This window comes from Chelmon rostratus, chromosome 13 (genome assembly GCF_017976325.1).
Source record: "Chelmon rostratus isolate fCheRos1 chromosome 13, fCheRos1.pri, whole genome shotgun sequence".
Lineage (NCBI taxonomy): Eukaryota > Metazoa > Chordata > Actinopteri > Chaetodontiformes > Chaetodontidae > Chelmon > Chelmon rostratus.
The window spans coordinates 25,900,432-25,922,441 of record NC_055670.1 but is presented as its reverse complement, the minus strand read 5'-3'; the positions used below and the strand labels follow the sequence as shown (position 1 = coordinate 25,922,441).

At 43.2% G+C, this 22,010-nt stretch overlaps 3 protein-coding genes across 4 annotated transcripts; all 3 read right to left on the bottom strand.

Moving 5' to 3' along the window:
• Positions 1 to 309: 309 nt before the first annotated feature.
• On the bottom strand, positions 310 to 4,954 carry ccdc141 (coiled-coil domain containing 141). The gene is made up of 5 exons (XM_041951133.1): positions 4,793 to 4,954; positions 2,603 to 2,725; positions 2,090 to 2,326; positions 466 to 562; positions 310 to 323 (listed from the first exon to the last, which is right to left on the bottom strand). Exons 1-5 carry the CDS (start codon positions 4,952 to 4,954, stop codon positions 310 to 312), a joined length of 633 nt encoding a protein of 210 aa, XP_041807067.1.
• A 5,209-nt stretch (positions 4,955 to 10,163) lies between these two features.
• On the bottom strand, positions 10,164 to 15,213 carry c13h2orf76 (chromosome 13 C2orf76 homolog). 2 transcript variants are annotated; one of them, XM_041951050.1, is made up of 5 exons: positions 14,917 to 15,213; positions 14,100 to 14,150; positions 13,458 to 13,495; positions 12,371 to 12,452; positions 10,164 to 10,460 (listed from the first exon to the last, which is right to left on the bottom strand). In XM_041951050.1, exons 1-5 carry the CDS (start codon positions 15,044 to 15,046, stop codon positions 10,384 to 10,386), a joined length of 378 nt encoding a protein of 125 aa, XP_041806984.1. In that variant the 5' UTR covers positions 15,047 to 15,213; the 3' UTR covers positions 10,164 to 10,383. The 2 variants fall into 2 exon arrangements, with proteins under 2 accessions (XP_041806984.1, XP_041806983.1); XM_041951049.1 differs by lacking the exon at positions 12,371 to 12,452.
• A 916-nt stretch (positions 15,214 to 16,129) lies between these two features.
• Positions 16,130 to 20,557, bottom strand: steap3 (STEAP family member 3, metalloreductase). The gene is made up of 6 exons (XM_041950548.1): positions 20,449 to 20,557; positions 18,843 to 19,346; positions 18,326 to 18,653; positions 17,372 to 17,586; positions 17,102 to 17,266; positions 16,130 to 16,918 (listed from the first exon to the last, which is right to left on the bottom strand). The coding sequence occupies exons 2-6, from the start codon at positions 19,329 to 19,331 to the stop codon at positions 16,646 to 16,648; spliced, it is 1,470 nt and encodes a 489-aa protein (XP_041806482.1). The 5' UTR covers positions 19,332 to 19,346; positions 20,449 to 20,557; the 3' UTR covers positions 16,130 to 16,645.
• Between the last annotated feature and the right edge of the window lie 1,453 nt (positions 20,558 to 22,010).

The following is a 22,010-nucleotide window of genomic DNA, read 5'->3' as shown; positions in this document are numbered from 1 at the left end:
TTTAAACTTGTTAAAAATGCCTGCAGCCATTCAACAAAGCAGTAAAAAGATCATTTTGATGAAGATGAAAGAGTTGAGAGTTCAGCTGCTTCTACATTAAGATATAAACATTATTCTCTGGTTAAACTTTTGCTTTGTTTTCTATCATTGCTCACATTACAGACTGTTGTCAGGCTGGAAAAAGCTTGAAGAAGTCTGGGACTAAATATGGCTTCATAAGGACATGTAAAGAGTTTTTTTTAAATATGTGATCGTCCTGCTGCAGGGTTTTGGGGCACTGGAGGATATCCCATCATGCCTGTGTTCAGCTCAGGCCGACAGAGCTGAACACAAAGAAAGACAGACACAAGACTACAAGCAAAGAAGAAATTAAAACTAAATCAGTGATAATATATCGGTACTGCAGCTGTGTGTAATGCTATAAATACTAGTACTGATACTATGACTAAGATTAGCCCTGCTTACCTCTCCTCATGGACTCGTATGTGAGCTGTACTTCAGTCAGTCTGTCGTTGTCTGGTCCGATCTGTAGATCCTCAACTCGGTCAATACTGACAGCAAACTGCAGACAGACAGAGTGTTAGCGTGCTAATATTTGCTAACTAGCAGGAGCAGCTGAGGCTGATGGGAATGTTATTAGATATCTGATTACTAATCAAAGTATTGGACACATTAGACGAAATGTCAGAGGGTCAATAAAGTTATTACAGTTTATTTTGAAGGGAACGTGAACATCTGAACTACATTTCATCACAATCCATCCAGTAGCTGTTGAGATATTTCATCTGGACAAAGTCACACTTGACTTTGCTGTCCATCAGTGTTGGAGCTATTTATTGACCAACGGCCTCCCCTCTGCGGCATCTCTTCAGTCCCGAGCTCACAGCCGGGTTGCCAGGTTTCAGCTCCTCAGCTGACTCTCGGGTGGAGCGGTGATGATCTTCTGCCCTCCGTGTTGGTTTTATCTCGGTCCATGTTACCGCGGCTGACATTTATTAGCTGCTTTCAACTCATTAAATGTACGGAAATGACGGGGGATTAAAATAGAAGCAGAAAGCTCGCTGTTGGACTGTTTTAAATAAAGGCTGCGGCAGGTGATCGTCGTCAGGCAGCAGGTGTTGCTAATAAAATGCTAGCCAATGAGCACGGCTTACTGCGACACACCACGGATTCGGCATGCAGGAATGTGAGGAATGTGAAGCTCAGAGCTGAAACAAATGTCCTTCACGGAGACACGAGACGAGGATAAATCACGTCCACGCTCCTGTTGTTTAACCACAGGGGACAGCACACCGCACCTGCGAGAACTTTACTGTCTACAGCGAGGAGGTCAGGGGTCAGAGGTCACAACAACCCAACAATAGATGAGCACATATTCTTGTGAGGCTCAGATTACAACGAGTCACCATTCAGCTTCCATACAGCTCAGTCTAACATGAGCAGGAAATACAGCATTTCATATATATCATTAAAAAGCTGTAAACCCTTGAAGATCTCACAGGTTGAAGAACTGGCAGGTCCGCCAAATAAAACACCAGCATGGTGTTGGTGTCAGGATGGTGTCGACTTTGAAGCAGGGACTGAGTGACTTTAGCTGCTGGTGTCTCAGTTAGAAACACAAATAAAGATCCTGTGTTTCTAAAACACATTTTCATGATCATCATTAAAGCTGCAAATGAATGAATAAAAAAACCATGATGTGTTCAGGGAGCGGCTGCCTGCAAGCACGCTTCTCAGGAACTTGATGCAGCGGTGAGACTACAAACAAAAAACATGATTTAAAGATTGTTAATTCTTTCAGTTAAATCAACAACCTGTGCGGCTGAGTCCTGAAACATTTGGCCAGTAGTTTTGGCTCCAGTATAGCAAGGCGAAACGCCACGAACACCTGCGTTACTGTTGAGAACAAATTCCTAATAATATTACTATTCAATTACTCACAATCACAAGAGAACTGCTTGATAGTAGTCAAGCAGTTCTGGTGATTAAACAACGACAGTCAGTCTTGGCATGGCTCTTGGGAATCAAATAAGTTGAAACTATGATAAAGTTGTTTTTTAACGTTGCCGTAGTTTCAGATGGTTTGTACCTCCAAAGCTCGGCGGTAGAAGTCTGCAGCCAGCATCAGGACTTCCTGCCGTCTCTCGAGCAGGCGCAGGAGCAACGACCATCCCTCGTTCAGAGATGCCGCCATGGCCTCGTGCACGTCCTCCTCTTCCTCCTGTTTCTTGCTCCTCCTCTGCTCCATCGTCCCTTCGTCCCTCCTCTTCCTCTGCTCCGCCTGTCGGCTCCTTTCCACCACAGTCAGCACTTCCCTCTCATGTTTCTGGAAAATCAACAGATTTATTGCAGTAGTAGTTTTTTGTACTCAAAATAATCTTTTTTTAAACTGTTTAACTAATTTCTAATATCAGCTGCCGTGTAGCTGATTTATCTCAGAATATGGAACGTAAACTCCAGAACAAGCTTCATTTTATCACAAAGACCGATGAAAGAAATGCTACATGACAGAGTTGAGTTACACGAGTCAGCAGAACAGAAGCTGGACAGGAAGTGATGTCAGGACTTCGGCTGTTTATCTCCTGTTTCCGTCTCTTTGTACCTTGAGTTTCTCCATCAGCTGCTGCTGTTCCTGGATCAGTGTCTGGTTTTCCTCCTGGTTTGATCCAATCTCACAGAGGCCTGGATGGACCTGGACCAGCTGGAGGTGAACCACAGATCCACTCTGCACACGCACACGTGCACACACACGCACACGCACAAACACACACGCACACACGCACACACACACACACACACACACACACACACACACAGCCCAGGAGGCGTCATGGAGGGAAACAACTTTGTGAGAAATTTGAGCTCTTCACACTGTGGATCACTTGGACTTAATAGGGTCATTTTGACCTTGAAATGTGAACATACTTCTGGTTGTAACTTCCCCCCAACCTACACACACACACACACACACACACACACACACACACACACACACACACACACACACTTGATTGCACATTGATGAGGTGAGAGCAGCTGGTTTCAAGTTATAATCACAGTTCAGCAATGGTTTGATGTCACTTTGTGAAAATGTCGTAATACAGTTTTAGTTTGTTCTGTTTTGTTTTTGCTCTCCACAGAACGACCTGTTGACCGATTTAGGTGTAAAGGAGCTGCATGTATCCCTGTACACGTGTGTGTGTGTGTGTGTGCGCTGCAGCATTCCTCAGGATGATACAGTATCTCTGGCATGTTGACTGAAAAGGACACAACATGACGCGTGACCACCACCACCACCACCACACACACACACACACACAAACACACACTCAGACACACTCTAAAAACAATGACAATATAATCCCACATACATGTGTACACAGTTTGAATACATACTCACTTTTAAAACACAGAGCTGTCAGCCGTTAGACACTCTCTCTCTTTCACACACACACACACACACACACACACACACTGCTCACTTCCCTCTACAGCAGCATCAGTAAATAGTTTGTGCTATAACAGGAAACAGCACATGGACAGAAAAGTGACTTCAGATGAAGTGAAAAGCTGAAACAGCTTGTGAAGGAAGAACCTCAGTGTCAAAGCTAACAGTCTATAACACACAGCTAACAAATACAGCTAAATGTGGCAGATATTCTGATATCCAACTACGCTAGCAATTTGACAGTAAAAATAAAGCTGACAAAAGTCAGGAAGTAACTGTTAATATAGCTACTTAAACAAAGTCAGTTACAGTCTGAAAATCACACAGTCAGGTAGCTAGTTAAAATTGAAGCTAACAGCTCGCTTAACTCAAGGCTAACATTCTAATATCTAGCTAATAGGACGCTAACAATTTTATACCTACTTCAAATTAAAAGCGGGTCATAGTTAATTAGTCAAAAGTTAAAACTTTTAGACTAATTGCTGACTAAAAGCGATGCTATCAGAGTACAATCTAACTAGAGTCAAAGCAGTCTAATAACGCTAGCTCACTTTAGTCACAGTTAATCAGGCTAATGCTAAAGTTGAACGGTTCAAAAGGTAAAACCTCAGTTAATACCTTACTTTACTCAAAACTAACATAGCTACCTAAATTAGAAGTTACATTTAAATCTATAACTAAAGCTAACCGCCTGATAGCTGACTGTAGTCAAATATAATGAATGAATTAATATAACTGTATGTCAAGCTAACAGACTAACGCTGCATTCATGTTTTGGTCCAGAATGGGAAAAAAAAGGAAAAGCTCCCATTATTCTAACTCAGAAACATCCACACATTATTTAAAGACATTTATAGCTTCGTAGGAACACCACATGAATGAGTCTGAGCTGCTATTTCTTATCGTGTTACTTGGTAATTGGCTAACAACTGAAACCAGATTCGTTTGATTGATGGATTTATGCAGTATTAGTATTTTATTTAGAGGTAACTGCCAGTGATGGTGGATTTTGCAGCTGTTTTGCCAACTTCTACAGGAATTTTTACCAAGTGGAAAATCTTAGCTGTCAGACGTTCCTGACAATCGGACGTGGCTGCATGTAAATAACAGCCTGTAGGATTCATTAATAATAACCCTGCCAAGTTATAGAGTCATGTGACCCTCTTCCACCCAAGTTATAGAGTCATGTGACCCTCTTCCACCCAAGTTATAGAGTCATGTGACCCTCTTCCACGTCGTGTCTTTCCTCCAAGTTATTCTGGAAACTAGCGTCAGGTGGAGGCCTTGTTATTGACCGACAGTCGGAGCTCAACAAGCTGAATGCCCTTTGGTCTCCTAACATACCTTGAGGACAGAGATGACAATCTGTGATTGGCCAGCCTGGATGGCGATAGTGCTGAGAGTGGTGAACGACAGCTTCACGTCCCCTCCTCCTCCTCCAGTTCTCCCCTCTGACTTCTTTTGTCCTCCACATGTCGGAGTCTCTTCAGTCTCTCCGGTCGTCATGAAGGCAGACTAAATCCAGGATCCTGGTATCGGTTGAGGAATGGAAGATCCTTCTCTGGTCTTCTGGGATAACGTTGAGGTCGTCTCTGACTTTTTGAAGTGATCTTTTCAGTAAACATCAGCTAGTTCACTGTTTGCCTCATCAGTCCACTCATGCTTGTTCTTTTACGTCCCTTCACCTCGAGCAGGCAAACACCTCCTGAACTAAAGCTGAACCAGTTTGTGTTGGGAAGTGTCCGGTTCCCAGTGCGAACCCCAGTCAGTGAGAGTCAGTGCAGACCAGCCGCTGTGGTCCAGTTGCTGGTTGTTAGTTTCCTGTTCTTTTCGAGTCTCCTGCACAACAATAGAGAGCATGAATTAAAGAAAACGGTTCGATCCAGGTTTTAGCTCCAGTGAAATATTTTAGAGATAAAATTTTATACAGTTAAAGTCATTAAACACTGACTGAGCTACCAACCAAAGGTCCAATGTGAAAATGAGAAAACTCTGTGTGCATCAGCCCCCCTGCTCCCAGAAGACAAAGGCCAGGCTTCTCGTTTTCACGTTTTATATCGACAAAATTACACATTTGTCTGTTATCTGATAAACCTGCATGTCAAGCTGGTGTCAGTCTGAGCATTAGCTAACATTAGCTCAGCTGCTAAAGTGCAGACTGAGAGCTTCAACTGGATTTAGACGATATCGGATGTCTTCAGCTTTAATCAGAAGCAGTTTGTCATTATTACCGTACATAGAAAACGACGCAGCAGCCGTCACTAAATATAATAATGCTGCTGTTTAGTGCAATGATTGGAATAAAGGCAAAGTAGCTGTTATTACTGAATATGAACTATGGGAAATTTATCTGCTTTTCGAGATACAGGTGAATGGGTTAGGAGTCATTGGCTGACATCAAGTGAAATACTGGTCCAATATTCGTCAGTTAAAATTTGAAACCCTGATTCTAAGTCTTATTTCATTCTGTGGTATTCATCATAATGTTCTCAATGTTTTGGTTTTTTTTTTTTGGATATGAGTGAAAAGATTCGTTCCTGTTCCTGTTTGTGGTGCTGGAAATGAGACAAACAAACTCATTCTGTTCCCTGGTTCCATCAATCAAATGTTCATTTCTGAAACGTCAGAACAGATTTCTTCTTTAAAGATTTTCTTTTAAATTTTAAAAGTCATATTTTATTCTCAAACATCAGTAGGTCATCAAAGACTTAAATATACAGGTCCAACTTTCAAATAATGCACTCTTATAAAAGGTATAAGTAGTAATTAATGGTTTTATTAATGCTTGTTAACTTTTTAGTTAGTCATTAGTTTAAAAATGTGGGGTTACCCGGTTACCAAACAAATCTTTGGAGTGTTTATTCTTTCTCTTATATAGTTATAAAAGTTAGTCCTCTATTCGTAAATGCTTTATAGGTTATCAATAAATGGATTTTGGTCCGTTTTTCGGAAAGTAAAGGCACATTTTTCATAACCTGACAGCCCAAACACTGGTTTATATTTAGATATTATTTTATGCAATATGTCCGGTATCATAGAAAAAAATGTTTAATATTTAAAGACAAGTAGAACCTTTTAAAATGCTGATAGAGAATAATGACAATACTTCATGTAAAATGAGAAGCAAAGTGATGGAAATAAAATAAAAATGGAATCATAGAAAAGTATACTCTGTCACGTAGCTGGATAAAAACCAAAAGCTTTGATGTTAATAAATGTAGCAATAAAAGATCATTCAGATCATTTAATGTAGATGTAAATGTAACAATAAAAGGGGAAAAACTTTCATTCATCCCAAACAGTTTTATAGTTTAATGGATCATTTGTAACGTTTGGTGCTCGAACTGTGAAGTTCATCTGAAATCATGAGGTTTGTTGAGTCGCTGATACAAACTGAGTAACATGAAGTGAATGATTTTTTTTATCAGATCTTAAAAATGTTTTTACCTTGTTAAACATTTGTCACTGTCTTCATTTTCCAGCACTTTTCATATTTACATTTATCCACATTTAAAGCTTTTGATTCACAACAGACATAAAACAACAAAGAAAGACAAAAACACTACCTGAGCCACGTTCAGGGAGACCAGGACGTTTCCCTGCTGCTGCCGAGGCCGACAAACCAACTCTGAGAGGAAACACAGCTGAGGGAGGGAGGGAGAGAGAGAGAGAGAGGGGGGGGGGGGGGGGAGACAGGGGAGAGAGAGAGAAAATGAGAGGGAGGGAGGGAGGGGAGAGAGAGAGAGAGGGAGAGAGGGAGAGAGAGGAGGAGAGAGTGAGAGAGGAGAGAGAGAGAGAGAGGAGGGAGAGAGAGAGAGGAGGGGAGAGGAGGGAGGGAGAGGGGAGAGACAGGGGAGAGAGAGAGAGAATGAGAGGGAGGGATAGGGGGCGGGGGAGAGAGAGAGGGGGAGAAAGAGAGAGGGAGGGTGGGAGGGAGAAAGAGAGAGAGAGGGAGGGAGGGAGAGGGGGGGAGAGGGAGGGAGGGAGAGGGGAGAGACAGGGGAGAGAGAGAGAGAGGAGGGAGAGAGAGGGAGGAAGAGACAGGGGACAGAGAGAGAGAGAGAGTGAGAGGAGGAGAGAGAGAGAGAGGAGAGAGAGAGAGAGAAGGAGAGAGAGGAGGGGGAGAGAGAGAGAGAGAGGGAGATAGAGAGAGGAGGAGAGAGAGAGAGAAGGAGAAAGAGAGAGGAGAGAGAGAGAGAGAGGGAGAGAGAGGAGGGGGAGAGAGAGAGAGAGAGAGGGAGAAAGAGAGAGGAGGAGAGAGAGAGAGAAGGAGAAAGAGAGAGGAGGAGAGAGGAGAGAGGGGGGGTGGTGGTAAAAATAGATGTGGTTTCCAGTTGGATTATCACACAGCTGAATGACAGAGAGACATCTGCCTTCCATAAACAAACACCCTCTCTCTCTATTTCAATGACACAGTGTACAAATATATCTGCACATGAGGAAGACCATAACGAAGGCATAAAAGAAAAAAAAGGAAAAGACCTGGTCGCTGGTTAACTATTAAAACCAGTAATTATGAGTAACTAAATACATTTACTCAAGAACTGCACTGACAGTAAATTACATTTTCTTGTACTTCAGTAAATCCATTTCATGCTACTTTTCTCCTTCTGCTCCTGCATTTCAGAGACAAACACTGTACTTCAGAACTAAAATGACTCACATATATGAATACATTATTGTGCATTATTACAATTTAAATCAAGATAACTTTTGATTTCTGAGGTATACGGTCTGTAAAATAATTAAACTGAGCACCACATTTACCAGCTGACCACAAATGCCTACAAATATAATAAAATAAGGAACTTCATGAAGGCTACCGTTATCAAAGTTCATTCATCGTTCAGTTATTATGTGAGGTTGCACAACATGTTAGATGTAGCTCCTGCATGCTACACACACAGATCGTATATAAATTTAAATACAATAAAATAAAATGCTAACAAAATAAAACAATAGTTACTTATATACTATATATATATATATATATATATATATATACACACACACACACATACGAAGAGAAATTCAGCTGTCTGAGCTGTTTCTGACCTCCACCGGGGTGGAGGTGTAATGCTGCAATAGTTTGGAGAATGAAAAAGAGATCTTCAGAGAGAAGTTCACACCTGGCTCCTTCCTCACCTGCACACAGCTGACCAATCACAGCATGGATTGGTTTCTGGAACACAAACCTCCAAAATCCACAGATGCGGCTAAAAAGCAGTGAAACAAAGCAACCAGTTGAACTGAATTTATAATCATAACGTCTGTGCTGGAGCCCGTCAGAGAAATAAGTCATTTTGAATTTTGGTTTATTTGAGGTTAAACTGCACTTTATTAAACAAGTTTAGACAAAAATGATAAATTCACTTTCTGTCATTTCCGTACAAATTCCAGATTGCGATGTATAAAGCAGCGGCCACAGCACAAAGGGACACTCACTTGTTCACAGGAAGTATGTGGGGTGGACGTGTGGTGACGTAGTGACTGCTCACAGGGCTGGGGGTGAACTGCTGTAGCTGGGGAGCTAACTGTTAGCTCCATCGCAGTAGATCCCAGAGTCTACTCTCTCTGTACAGTTTGAATGACACCATGATACTGTGGACAGAAAACCAGTCAGCTTTAATGCTCAGAATATTTCACAGGGTTTGATGGGCCCCCGATGAAAAAGGCCGGAAAGCAGGACTCGCCCTCACAGGAGTCAGGCTGCGGTGCCTGAACCTGACTGAACCAGGGATCACACAGGAGCTAAACTCCAGCCACATGTGAAAGGCTGTAAACGACCAAGCTGATCAAGAAGCACAGACATGACATGACATCACTTTATGTAGTACAGGAAGAAAATGCAGATTCTTCTTCTTATTATTGTTATCATCATCATCAGGTGTCAAAGCTTGCAGATTTGGTTTTTTTTTAGTATTTTACTCTTCTGGGCTGGAAGACTTTTGCAGCTCTTTGGTATGGGAAGTTCTTGAGACCTTGAGAGGAGCCCATTAACAGACAGCTGATTTGTCTGCAGGCCTTTTTTCAGGACCACAGACCTGCTGCAGCTCAGGACCAGCAGGACGAGAGCTTGAAGTGAAGGGCTGGACCTGATGGGAGCTGCAGCATCACAGCAGCATGTTCTTCATGCAGCTGAGATGCAGCCTGACGGTGACTTTGAACCAGCGCCGGCACTGCTGGACGGGACTGTGGATGTTTCTGATGACCATGAATCTGTTGCGTTGTCCTCCTGTTCTCCAAACACGGAGCAGAGAATTACCTTCTTGGTATTTTTTCTTTGAGAAACACTGACCGCTGTTCTAAATAAATGTCACCGCTGTCTCTCTTTACAGGAGTCGGTCCGGCAATAGAAGATCACTCAGATTTAACACTTACAAGTTGTTTATGAAGCTGAAGCTGAATCTGTTTCCAGTTTCATCAGCTTCAATTTTCTATTTCCATTTTTGAGGCGTTTCATAGACAGGAAGGACACTTCTTCAGAATCCTGAATTATTGATTATTTATCATTAACGATGGAAGAACAAGCTTTAAAATACCTTCTTGCCACTGGGCAGGACAGACAGTAGGAAAGCAGAGGAAACAGCTGTGGAGGCCCAAAGCTGACCCTTTCATTTGAACTTGCTCACATCTCCTGTGTGACTCCTCTAACTGAACCAAAACGATTTGATTAATATCTTTAAAAAAAAAACGACACTCACAAAACTTCAGCTCTCAAAAATCTTTATTCAGCATGTTTTAAAACAGGAATGAAAACGAACAGCAGAGCAAAAATAATGAAGAGTAGAAATAAAAAGGCAGAGTGGTGCAGGATAAGCTTCACTTTTAAAAACAAGCCCACAAATTAAAACTCTACTGTGTAAACATGATGGCGCCCGTCTTGTGCCAGGCTTGACCTTTGACCTCCTCTGCTGTTAATTAAAATCCTGAGGTCACCAAGCACTTTTGGGATTCGCTTTATAGAGGCCGTAGTCCTCTTTCCTGAAGAAGGCCACTTCTGTTTCATTTGCTGGAACAACAAACAGAAACAGGCTGTGATTAAACTTCACGTCATCGGCGTCAGACTCACTCGGTGGTTCTACTGGCCTCGGTGCAGCATGACAGGACATTCTGAACTCACTGCATTCATTTCATGACATGATGCAATGCTCTAATCCAGTCGACTACCAGACAAAACAAATCTTCGTCTTGCTTCAGTTTGGGGAAAATTATTCTTCAAGCTTTAGAACTTTGGAGGACGTGAACAGGAAGTGCAGTATAATGTCCCCATGGAGTCAGCTAGCTGTAAGCTAATTCCTTAGCCTGTATTTGTTTACGTGTTGGCCCCATCAACAGTATGCAGAATTAGCTGTTAGCACTTCCTGTTTGCAGTGGAACCATGAATATGCAGACAACAGTTACAGGAAAGTGAAGATCGTGATGTTTCACAGACAGATCTGGAGTCTTTTCAATGTTTCTCAGCAGGTTTAATAATTGATTGATTAGCATTTATTCATGATGACTTACAATGTAGTTAGCTAGCTAACGTTAGCTATATTAACTTTTCATGGCAAGTCGACCTGCATTTTTTTGGCAAATGCAGGTCGACTTGGGAGGAAAGCTAGTTGTGCCCCAGGAAATAGTTTATAGTAATCTGAGGCCGGACATTGTCTTATGGTCCATGAGTAAAAAGACTGTATTTTATTGAGTTAACAGTCCCTTGGGAAAATTCAGTGGAGGCAGCTTATGAAAGGAAGAAGACTAAGTATGCAGATTTAAAGACAGAATCTGAGCAGAGGGGATGGAAGACCAGGGTCTGTCCGGTTGAAGTGGGGTGTAGGGGTTTTGTTGCAGGGTCAGCTGTTTCACTGTTGAGGGAGCTGGGAGTGCATGGGCAAAATTTAAGGAAGACAGTGAGGGAGATGTCAGATGAGGCTGCTAGGTCTAGTCAGTGGATATGGATCAGGAGAAATAATAGTAGTGGGGGGTGAAATAGGGACTGTGAGGGAGGGGGGGGGGGACAGAGGACATGCATGCCTAATCCGGCAGGAGAAGAGGTTAAAGTCTGAACAAGACACCTCTCCTCTGCTCTGCTTTCCCCGCCCCATCTTCTCGCTCTGCCAATAGGAAGAGAACCAGGAAGAGGAAGTGTAGATAAGGTGGGGGTGTGGCCAGCTAGAGTCTCTCTTTGGGACCATGCGGCCTGTTCAGGTGAGTTTGCGTTGTAAGATACAGAGTTGGCTTGTTTTTTGATCTTTTGGTTGTTTTTCTGTTTTGTTTGCTTCTTGAAGGAAATGTTAGGGCTTTTCTTGGTGCAGTTGGTGAGAGGCAGGTGTAGATGATGGTAGTGTGGCAATCGGCAGTTACATGTGGCATCTAGGCCTGTGCTAGCATTGTAGCAGCTAACAATAGCTAAAGCGGTGGTAGTATGATAGTATCTTAGCAGTTAGCATTGGCAGCTAGTAGTTAACACCGCCTAGCCTTCTGGAGGTGTAGTGGGACTAAGTAGGCGAAACACTGTTGAAGGGAGGTTTCCACCTGATGACCCCCAGAGACGTGTTAGGAATCACTGCTCTTTGGCAGGTATAGAGGCAGATTAGAGCTCCAAGGTTCTTCACTGAGAATAAATCCTCTTTTTGAGCACAAGTATCTTGTGTTTAAATTAACATGTGTAATGTTAATCTTTGGTGTTTGATGATGATGATAATGACATTAACTGACCCATATTTATAAATGCTGCGTCTTCATTATTTTCATTGGCCAGCAAACCCTGAAAAAGTAACTTGTACTTGGTGTAACTAGGTATTTCTAGCTTTACTTGAGCAGCTTCGTCAGTTTCACTTTGACTTTTTCATTTTTATTTGTATGGGAGTAATTGTACTTGCTACCCATCAGTGGTTTTCAGTGAGCGCTGAATGGACGGCGATGACAAACTCTTACCGACGCCAGCAGCTCTCAGGGTTTGGTCGTTCTGCAGAATGAGCTTTTCATCGTCGTCTAAACTCATCACCAGCTCATTAGTCTGAGAAGACAAACAGTTTAACTTCAATGACAACTTGGGATTTCTGAAACATGCAGCCGGGGCGATTTTTTTCACTATATTATAAATCTCATAGTTTGAGGTTGAAGTGTGACCCAACGCCAACCGGCTCAGTTGTTAATGTACAAATGATTCACTCCTGCAGCTTTTAGCTTATAGCTGCCTCGACCAGTCACACCTGTTTGCACCTGTGCAGCTGCTCCAGCTGTGGCAGGATAAACTAAAATGAAAGTCACTGCTTGATCTTAACACTCACAGCCTCAGTAACGTGCTTTAAAGTGCACTTAATTTTGCATTTGTGCTTGTGTTCAGCTTTGAGGGACCCTGAGATCAAACTGTGGCTGATGGTACGACACTCTTGTTTCAGCTTATGCTGCTTATTAACGGCATGTCGCTGACAGACGTCGCCATTCACAGCAGTTACTATGGAAAACAGCAGCTAACATCAGAACATTACAGGGAAGATAACCACTCCTAGCAGGCAGCTGTCACCGATGAAGGTTATATTTTTGTGGTAGCTAAGCTAGCAGTGCTATTTGTAGCAAGAGTTAGCATAATGAGCATGGCCTGTTTGAAAATCTAAACCGTAAAATTATTATGTCACTTGAATTATTTAGAAAGAGGTGACAGATGGGACATCACAGTGACTAACCACAGTGTGAACGGTACTGACATGTCTGTTGATGCTAGCTAGAAGCTATTCTGCATTTTTTTTTTATGTTAAAGCTGCATTAATAGATTTTTTTGGGCCACTTGGAAGCAGCTGAAACACAACACCTGGCATTTACCTTATAAAGTGGGACTAGCTGACATGTTGGGGAACTACAGAGGTGGTGATAATTCTGCAGAGGGTTTAACGGCTGGCGTATTCATCCCAAAGTGTTTGCTGCAGGATGTATCTGTCAGTCCAGTGACAAACCTTCTTTAAGTGTCATTTGCCACTAAAACAAGTTGCACAGGTCTAACCGCCTGCCTTCAGACTGATACCTTTGCTCCGTGTGCCTGGTGGGTGATCTTCATCGTGTCTGAAAGAGCAGGAGGATGGAATCAGATGCACAGCATGTGTTTTTCAACGTCACACATCACATATTAACTCTGACACACTACGACCTCTCTTTTCAGATTCAAGCAAATCAAAAGCACAGTTTGAAGCGTTTTTTTCAGCTTTTGGTTGCAACTGGCTTGATGCATCCTCAGATTTGTGCTTCATCTTTTCTCATCATATAATTCACGATATGGACGATTAGAAGAGATGATGGTTTCACTCCTGTGAATCTCAATGACGACTGACAAAGCTTCAAACATCACTGCTGCTGCATTCAGTTTTTACAGTTTTGCGTCTAAACGATGTGATCGACTCATTAGTGGGAACAGCTGAGAAATGTGAGGCCGTGCACTAGAAAGACAGAACACTTCTGAGGCTGTTACTGTTCATGTGAGCCTGGCGCCATTAAAATCAGCGATGCCGTCGAGCTGTGGCTTCAGTGGCGAGCGGCTGCTGTCACTCTGACAAACCACCAGAAGTCACTGTGCTGCGGGGTCTGAGCTTCATCAGGCTTCACCCACTCATCAATAAATATTATTAGAAAAAACGAACACTGATGTAAACCACGTCTCACGCACACGTACCGTAAGCGTATTTCTTGAAAGGAGGAGGGAGGCCCGGTCTTGTCGCAATATCTGGAAGAAATTGTCGGATTTATCATGAATTCAGCCTCGAGTTAAAATGCATTGCTAATAATGTGATATGTTATATGACTTGATATGCACGCATTAGGGTCACACTGAGGAAAAAAATGAGAAAAAAGTCGTAATATTACAAACAAAAGTCTGAGTGAAGTTTGAGGAAGAGATGATGGTGATCTGAAGTCACAGGTTTCACCTTTAAAGCCTGAATCTTATGAGAGACAAAGAAAGCAGTTCCATCATGCATGAGTCAATAACTAGATCTGTTCTGAGCCTGGAGTCCAGCAGAGACCTGGTTTTCTCCTGAGACCAGAGTTCAGTCATGGCATCAGAGAGTGATTAAAGCTCAGGTGGACAGAATCTACCTGTCCTACAGTCTCTGATCTGATGATCTGTCCCACTCAAACCTGATCTGGCAGACACGTGACCCTGGTTGGGACTCTAAGCTAACTGTTTGACTAACACCTGTGATCAGGATAAATCTCATCACTGTGTGTCTTAGCTCACAGCTGCTCCCCCCAGCTCCTCCATGGGAAACATCCTGCAGGAGGAGACGGGCCCAAACAGAGCAAAGGAGGCTGTGGGGGGGCAGTAACCCGAGGGCTGTCAGGAAACACGGAAACATGTGACCCAACCAACCTGCTCTATTAGACTTTGTTCTCAACATATTCCGACTTCTTGCTTGAAATCTCAGGTGTTTTTACGTGACGGTGGCTCTAACTCCTTCATTATGTCATGATACCTGTCGCTCTGAACACACCTACTCTGACAAACTGCATGAAGTCCAGCACCGTTTGGTCCAAGTTGACTCCATGAAACACGACCGGTTTGAAGTTTCTGTGCTCGAAGGACCTCACCAGCCGGACGGTGACCACCGCTTCAGCCGCCATCGTGCGGCGGGACGCGCGCTGCGCTCCAGCCGCTGAGCTCTGAGAAAAGTCGGTTTTAACGGCTCCGTTCGTGAAACGGCGGCGTTTCAAACAGCTACGATGTTTAGCATCAGGGTGACTAGCTTAGCAAGCGTCTGGAGGCAAGCTATCTGATAAGCCCAGAGCAATCGAGAACATTCAGCCATCAAGGCTCGACGAGTCGATAACAGAGCGAGTCTTTTTCTTCTTCGTGGGTGTTTACCATCAGCTGCTGCTGCAGTGTGCAGATCTACTGCTGACTGTGTCTCATGATCCCCACATGAAGACAAGATCCACAGGGGAAGTGTGTCAGTCCAGTATGCATCTAATGTGTCTTCACAAAATTATAAAAAAGACATTAAAATAATTTAAAAGAAAATCTGAAAATCCTCACATTAACAAAGCTGGAACCGCTAAATGTTTTACAGGAACAATGACTTAAATGATCATCAAAATATTTGTTTGTGTGCACAAATCTTAATTAGTAAAGTAACTAATATGTAAAGCTGTAAAATAGTGAAGGTGAAAGTATCATATTTTCCTCTGAAATAGTAGTAAATAATCAGATTTGTACTCTAATACAGTACTTGAGTAAATGTACTTGTCCTGGGCGAAGCAGTCACATCACCATTGAAGACTCTGCCCTCTGGCAGCTTATTGATGCCAACATGACCAGAAAAGCCTTTCTCACATTAACTGGATCCTTTTCCATCATAACAAGATGATTTTCATTCAACTCTGACAATTTTTAAGTTATTAGATATGAAATTATAAATCTCTCAGACTTTCTCCTTATTTCACAAGAGCAATGTACAGCATCTCAATAAAACACCTTTCTTATTATAATACTGTGTGTTTGTATGTTTTGGCAACATCAAACTTACATGAGACGTTTTTACAGTTTTACAGATTTGAAAATGACTGACTTGAGTTCTTTAGTCCAGTGGAAACGACCCACAGATCCGACTGAGGAAATCTATTAATTATCAGTTTATCACTGTTTGATTTTGGGCTTTCACGCCAGTACAAATAGTTCTTTCTCTCTCTTTTTGCTTTGCTTCTGTGTTTCAGCACCTTTATTGATAAAAACAGAATTTTAAACGAGTTACATTCAAATGACGGTGTTTGAAGTGCAACATGAGCATAACTTTGAGACGTTAAGTCAGAGCAAAGCAGCTCATGCAAATATAATTCAACATATTTCAGGGAAATTCAGCCAGAAATCAGAACAATTAATTAAACTAACTACAATAACTGTCTCAGAACCTGGTTTCTCTGTAATTAGAACCAGTTTACACCCTGAAGATTATTGAGAAACAACAGACCTGTGTCCCTTTAACATTCTATGACATAACTTTATTATAAGTGCAATTACAAAAGTTAAATCTAATAAAATTTAAATTTTAGAAAACTTTAGAAAGTCATCAGAGTGAATTTAAGGCTCCAGCGGGATGATGGACAGGTTCGATCTCAGCTCTGCACTCCCTCTCTGTCTCTTGTTAGTGTAAAGGATCAAAGTGTCTGTCATGGAGGAGGAGGTAGAGTTTAGACTCTCCAGATTTCTTTTCCTTCCTATCTGGTCTAGGCGTCTCCACAGATTCCTGGAGGAGACCCTTCAGCTGGGGGCCGGTGTCTGGCGCTCTCCCAGCCCCTGCGGATCTTCGCCAGTCTCGACATGAGACACGGCAGAGCCAAGAAGAGCCGTCCGACCAGGACTATGCAGGGCAGGATGAGGGCCAGCAGGTACACCGGCGCCAGGTGATAAGGGTAGGACGCAGGGGAGAAGGCAAAGTCCCAGCCGAAGAACAGAGTGTGCATGATGGAGAGAGTCAAAGCAGCATAACCGAGTCCTGACTGCAGACACACAAAAAGACAGGTCGGAGAGTTTAGAACGACACAACGGAACACTGTCCGGGGATTTATATCTCATCTGGTTTGGGAAGCTGGAGAACGCTGCTGGGGAGGGGGACGTCTGGACTACCTGGTTTAGCCTGCTGTTCATTTTCATTCATTTGGTTTTCATGTGAATCTGCTGACCTGAACAAATGTAAACTCCCTCCAGTTTAGGGCATTTCCCACAGAGGGCAGAGAGGTAACCGCCAGCAGAGAGAGGACTCCGAGTCCCAGGATTCCACAGGACAGGTACAGGTCGGACCTCCACACCTGCTGCTCTGCCCAGGAGTTTTCTACACCAGCTTCCACCTAAAAGTGATCAAAACAAACACAAGGGACAGAAATAGCAGAGCTGTGGTCGTCAAACGTCAGGACCACAAACACTGTGTGCACATTCAGCTCCATGACACACACCTGGTCAATGGTCACCTGGCCGTTAGCTGCATTCTGCACCGCCTGCCCTGCACCTTTCCGCAGCGCCAAACACATGCTGTACACCGCATGAAGCACAGCACAGAGGAAGCTCAGCAGGCCCAGCTGCTTCCTGCAGCACAGCCAGTGGTCCAGCCAATCAGGAAATCTCTTATATTTGGTTCCTCTGCCCAGCTGGAAGACCGCCGCCACCAGACCTGAGGACACACAGGACCAACGCAGCTCAGCAGACATTTTCCTCCAACATCCACTGAGCGTGCTTGTTTCTGCCTGAGGTGGATGAATGCAGAGTTGATGAGGTAACAGACTGATAGGTCTGGCATGCTGCCCTGCTTGATGATAAGATAAGACAGAACTTTATTCCTGTGGAGGAAGGAGTGCAAATATAAAATATGAAAGGTGCAAATCCAAACGATATAAAACTCTTTAATAACTCCGCACCTCCTCATGGGATTAACTAACTGAACAGCTGACTAAGATAAAAACAAACAGTAAGAATCATTTGCTGCTGTTTCTGGATACAGCTCGTACTGTGTGAGTCAGCTCTCAATCATATTTCTGACCCCGGCTGTAGACTTCAAACTTGACATCAATTGGACTCGAGTCATAAAAATAAGGACTCGTGACTTATCTGTGACTTCCTGACCCATAAATGTCGTGTCTGCTGGAGTTCTGCCAAACTGTCATAAAGAATGAATCGTCCTCTGTAACACACACACACACCTTCAGCTGCAGGCAGCAGAATGAAAGGGAGAAAGCTCCAGATTCAGATGATAGAAATGAGCATTTTGTTATAAAATGAATGAATGATCACTTATTTCACTGCTAGTTCCTGCTTTTACCTATTAAACGAGCTCCTTTTGTTTGTTTTAAATATTCAGGATTATTGTTTTAACTGTAAACGGCCTGAACGCAGCATCGTTCTCTGCTCAATACCTGGTAGATAGACAGCAGCCAGCGTAACCAGGGCGACGGCCGGCAGCGTCTCGTTTACCGTCAGCAGAGGCAGCTGGTAGAAGTTGTTCTTTTCTTTATCAAGGTAGGGCAGCAGTATCTGCCTCACGAAGTTGTAGCCATAGAAAAAGAGGAAGAGGGTGAAGCAGGCCAAGAGGGGGCCTCCCCAGGAAGGGAAGAGGAGGAGCGGAGCCTCCTCAATGTCTCTGGACGCGCACAGACCCCCCAGATCCACGGGGCTGAAGCCCAGGCGACGGGCCAGCTGCTGCACCGCGGCTTTAGAGTCGGAGCAGTCGCCGCAGATCAGCACCTGGAGGGTGGAGGTGGTGGAAGAATTCATCATCATGTGTTCTTATTCGATGTTTCATGTTGAGGGTCGACTTCACTCGTGTGCACCAACCACCAAACACCTGGTTCCAGGTGTTTTACACCTGCTGCGGCTGCAGAGGGGGCGGTGTGACCTACAGCCTATCTGACCTCACCTGTGCCTCCAGCTCACCTGTCTGCTTCCATCATGGGCTCCAGCCTGCAGCGCCCACGCGGAGACGACGTTGAAGCCCTTCACCACCCTGCTCTTGGGGAAAAGCTCGGCCAGCCTCTCTGCGTTCGACCGCTCCCCGCTGTTCAGCCTGGTGGCGTTGCTAACATCCACCAGCACCTTCCCGGCCAGCTGCTCCCTCAGCCCCACCAGGGTGTCGTAGTGCTCTGGGTAGAGCGCGGCGAACACCACCCTGTCCGCGCTGTCCACCGCCTCCCTCTGTGACCGCAGCTCCACCCCCTCGGGAAACAGACCACTGGGAACCCGGTTCGGGTCGCGGCTGCCCACCACCACCCTGAAACCACCGGCCAGCAGCCGGATCGCCAGCGAGCGGGAGAAGTCTCCGGAGCCGATGATGCCGATCACGGGGCCTCCCAGGTGGCGGGCCAGGAGCTCTGAGGTGTCAGAGCCACGCCTGGCCAACAAGGGCGCGTTCATGTCAGTCTGCATGATGGTCTGCTGGAGCTGGGGGAGAAACAGAGCTCGATAGAACTCAAACTGTAGCGTCTCACTGATTTCACATGCATGTAATAGCTAACCAGACCTCTGCAGAGAACTGCAAACATGTCATGATTCCTACATGATCCATCGTGATAATTACTGTTATGATGATGTGAAGGTTTTTGATCATGAAAAGAGGCATTCATTTAAAATGCTCACTAATACATACAAAGATTAAACAGAAATACTGGAGCAGAGTCACCTTAAAGCAAGTTATTAATTAGAATTAATATCTAACTCTCTTTTTTCTTCATCTGCATCACACAGCCTGCTCTAACTTCTCCCCTGTGGGAGGCGCTACAGAGCCGCATCAGTCTGATGAACAGTTAAATGAATCATACAGTGACAGCCAACATCCAGTTTCAAATGTACAACATCATCCATCACAAATATAAAATATAAGGCCAGCAGGCTGTACATGCAGAGATACACACACACTTCATGTACATGATGTAATCTATTACTATTAATCACGAAATTTTTATTCAGTTGAACCTTTAAAGTTTATTTATTTGCTGTTGGTGTTCATTGCTGTTCATAGTTAAATATGTGCTGACTTTGTTTATGGCTGCACATGAGTTTCCGTTAAGATGATCAGTCAGCTGATTTTAATAAAACATAATAAAACACGACAACATAAAAATCTCAACTTGTTAATAACTAACGTTTATGACAATGTTAAAACAGAAAGTCTTCATCACAAAGACAAACAAAACTAAAGCGACAACACATTTTCACATTTTGGAACTTTTCCGTTCAGCAGTAATTTATGAGTTTTGATGATTTTTCTGGATGCAAGCAGGTGAGACACGCGCCAGAGGTTTCATTCATTTTTTTAAACCTCAAAGAGAGAAAAACTGACTTTAAGCTTGTTTGTTTGTTCGCTTTGATAAAAGGATTAATCACCACATTTAGCTGTGAGTCCACGAACATTGAGACTGACAGACTGCTGTGACACACACAGGTGAGCAGAAACCCAGATGACATGTTTCTAAAACGGACTTCTGACAGCAGAAACAAACAGACAGACGTTTGACTTTTACGTGATGACCTGAATGTAACTCACCGTCTTCTGTCAACACCGGAAGTGCGTTTCCAGCGTCACACCGAACCGGACCGCTCACCTGAAGCTTCTCCTCTTTCTCTGGAAACGAAACATCAGCTCAGCTCAGCTCGTGCGCCTCAGAGGACAGTGGACCTGTCACATGGTCGGGGAGGCCCGCCCACTGATGCCTTCACGTACTCCCGATGAGCTCCGAGTTTTTGGCTTTCCCTATCTCATCAAAGAAAAGGTTTAAAAACAAGACAACCTGCCAGGGAGAGGTGGTGAAAGGAACAAAACACATTTACTCAAGTACCGTACTCCAGATTTCAGTGTCTGTCTGCTGTTCTTGTACTGTAAGTACTCATGTTTTGTGATGATCTTTGTGCTTCATCATGTTTGTTGGAAAGCACCTTGTTTGTTTTAAAGCTATGAATAAATTTGACATTTGACTTCAGTTTTGAGGTACCTGTGCTTTACCTGAGTTTTACCTGTGCTTTACCTGAGTGGTCCTGAGAGGTTGGTGCACTGGTCACAATTAAGCTCCCATTTTTTGATACTTGATACTTAATATGACTTTTTTACTGATAAAACTTCATTTATTTGGCAGTTTCAGTTATTTGTTTATTTCCAGGATAAAAGTTGATGTAAAAATCATACGATGTGTTCACAAAATAAAACAGAAGATTAAGCTAAACAATTGTGACTCCTCACAAAGACGCAGTGTGCAGTTGTGTCTCCTCATCAGGTTTCAGATGTTTGTGAGCTGTTAGCAGTTTCACTAAAAGCAAATAGTTTTATTAAACCGTTCAAGGCCCAAAGAAGTCGAACTATCCAATATTTAACCAAAAAAAGCAAAGCTTAGAGAAAAGTCTGACGAATTAATCCAACTTCAGAAATCAGAATAACTCTATTTGTTCTTTCCTGTTTCTATGAGCAGCTCACTACCTCAGATTCATCCTGTGGTTAACAACCACTAGATTTAATTATCTGTACAATACTTCAAACCGGCTCCTCATTAACCACCAGCAGTGGCAAAATGCCGCTTACATATTGATGCGCCTGTGTTAATACTGTAATTTATAATAATATGTCGATCACAAGGGCCAACTTTCAACATAATGAGTCACTTCACTTTTAATACTTCTAGTATATCTATTTAGCAACATGTATTTTTACTTAGGTGGGAATTTAAATACAGGACTTGTAATAGAGTGTTTTTACACTGTTACTCTTGTTACTGTTACTCTTATATTATTATATTATTAGTTATAGTACTTTTACTCAGATTTGGGTGGCCTACATCTTCCAGCACTGGTGGCCAGCAGGTACAACTACTAACAGCAGACAAAGAAAGTCAACAAGACAAACACAGTACACAGTATGAACATAGACACAGAGTTTTGTTGTCTTAACATTTTACATTAAATATATCTTACATTTGTTTTCAGTTTCGATAAGGTGGCGTTTGCAGTTGTTTAATCTAAATGAGGCTGTGAAGAGCTGTCACTGAAAAATGAGGTTAATTATAAAATATTAAATCCTGCTATTAAGAACAGATGGGATCAGATGGGTCAGATAATGAG

Excerpts from the sequence above, each read along its gene's own strand:
- c13h2orf76 (XM_041951049.1), bottom strand. The coding sequence starts at position 15,046 with ATGGCGGCTGAAGCGGTGGTCACCGTCCGGCTGGTGAGGTCCTTCGAG. Across the intron at positions 14,151-14,916 it reads CATGCAGTTTGTCAGAGTAG|ATATTGCGACAAGACCGGGC; the intron begins GTGTGTTCAGAG and ends AATTTCTTCCAG. Across the intron at positions 10,461-13,457 it reads ACCAGGCACACGGAGCAAAG|CAAATGAAACAGAAGTGGCC; the intron begins GTATCAGTCTGA and ends TTGTTGTTCCAG.
- ccdc141 (XM_041951133.1), bottom strand. The coding sequence starts at position 4,954 with ATGACGACCGGAGAGACTGAAGAGACTCCGACATGTGGAGGACAAAAG. Across the intron at positions 2,726-4,792 it reads TTGTCATCTCTGTCCTCAAG|AGTGGATCTGTGGTTCACCT; the intron begins GTATGTTAGGAG and ends GTGCGTGTGCAG. Across the intron at positions 563-2,089 it reads TCTACCGCCGAGCTTTGGAG|TTTGCTGTCAGTATTGACCG; the intron begins GTACAAACCATC and ends GTCTGTCTGCAG.
- steap3 (XM_041950548.1), bottom strand. The coding sequence starts at position 19,331 with ATGCAGACTGACATGAACGCGCCCTTGTTGGCCAGGCGTGGCTCTGAC. Across the intron at positions 18,654-18,842 it reads CCCATGATGGAAGCAGACAG|GTGCTGATCTGCGGCGACTG; the intron begins GTGAGCTGGAGG and ends TCCACCCTCCAG. Across the intron at positions 17,267-17,371 it reads GCCAGGTGACCATTGACCAG|GTGGAAGCTGGTGTAGAAAA; the intron begins GTGTGTGTCATG and ends GATCACTTTTAG.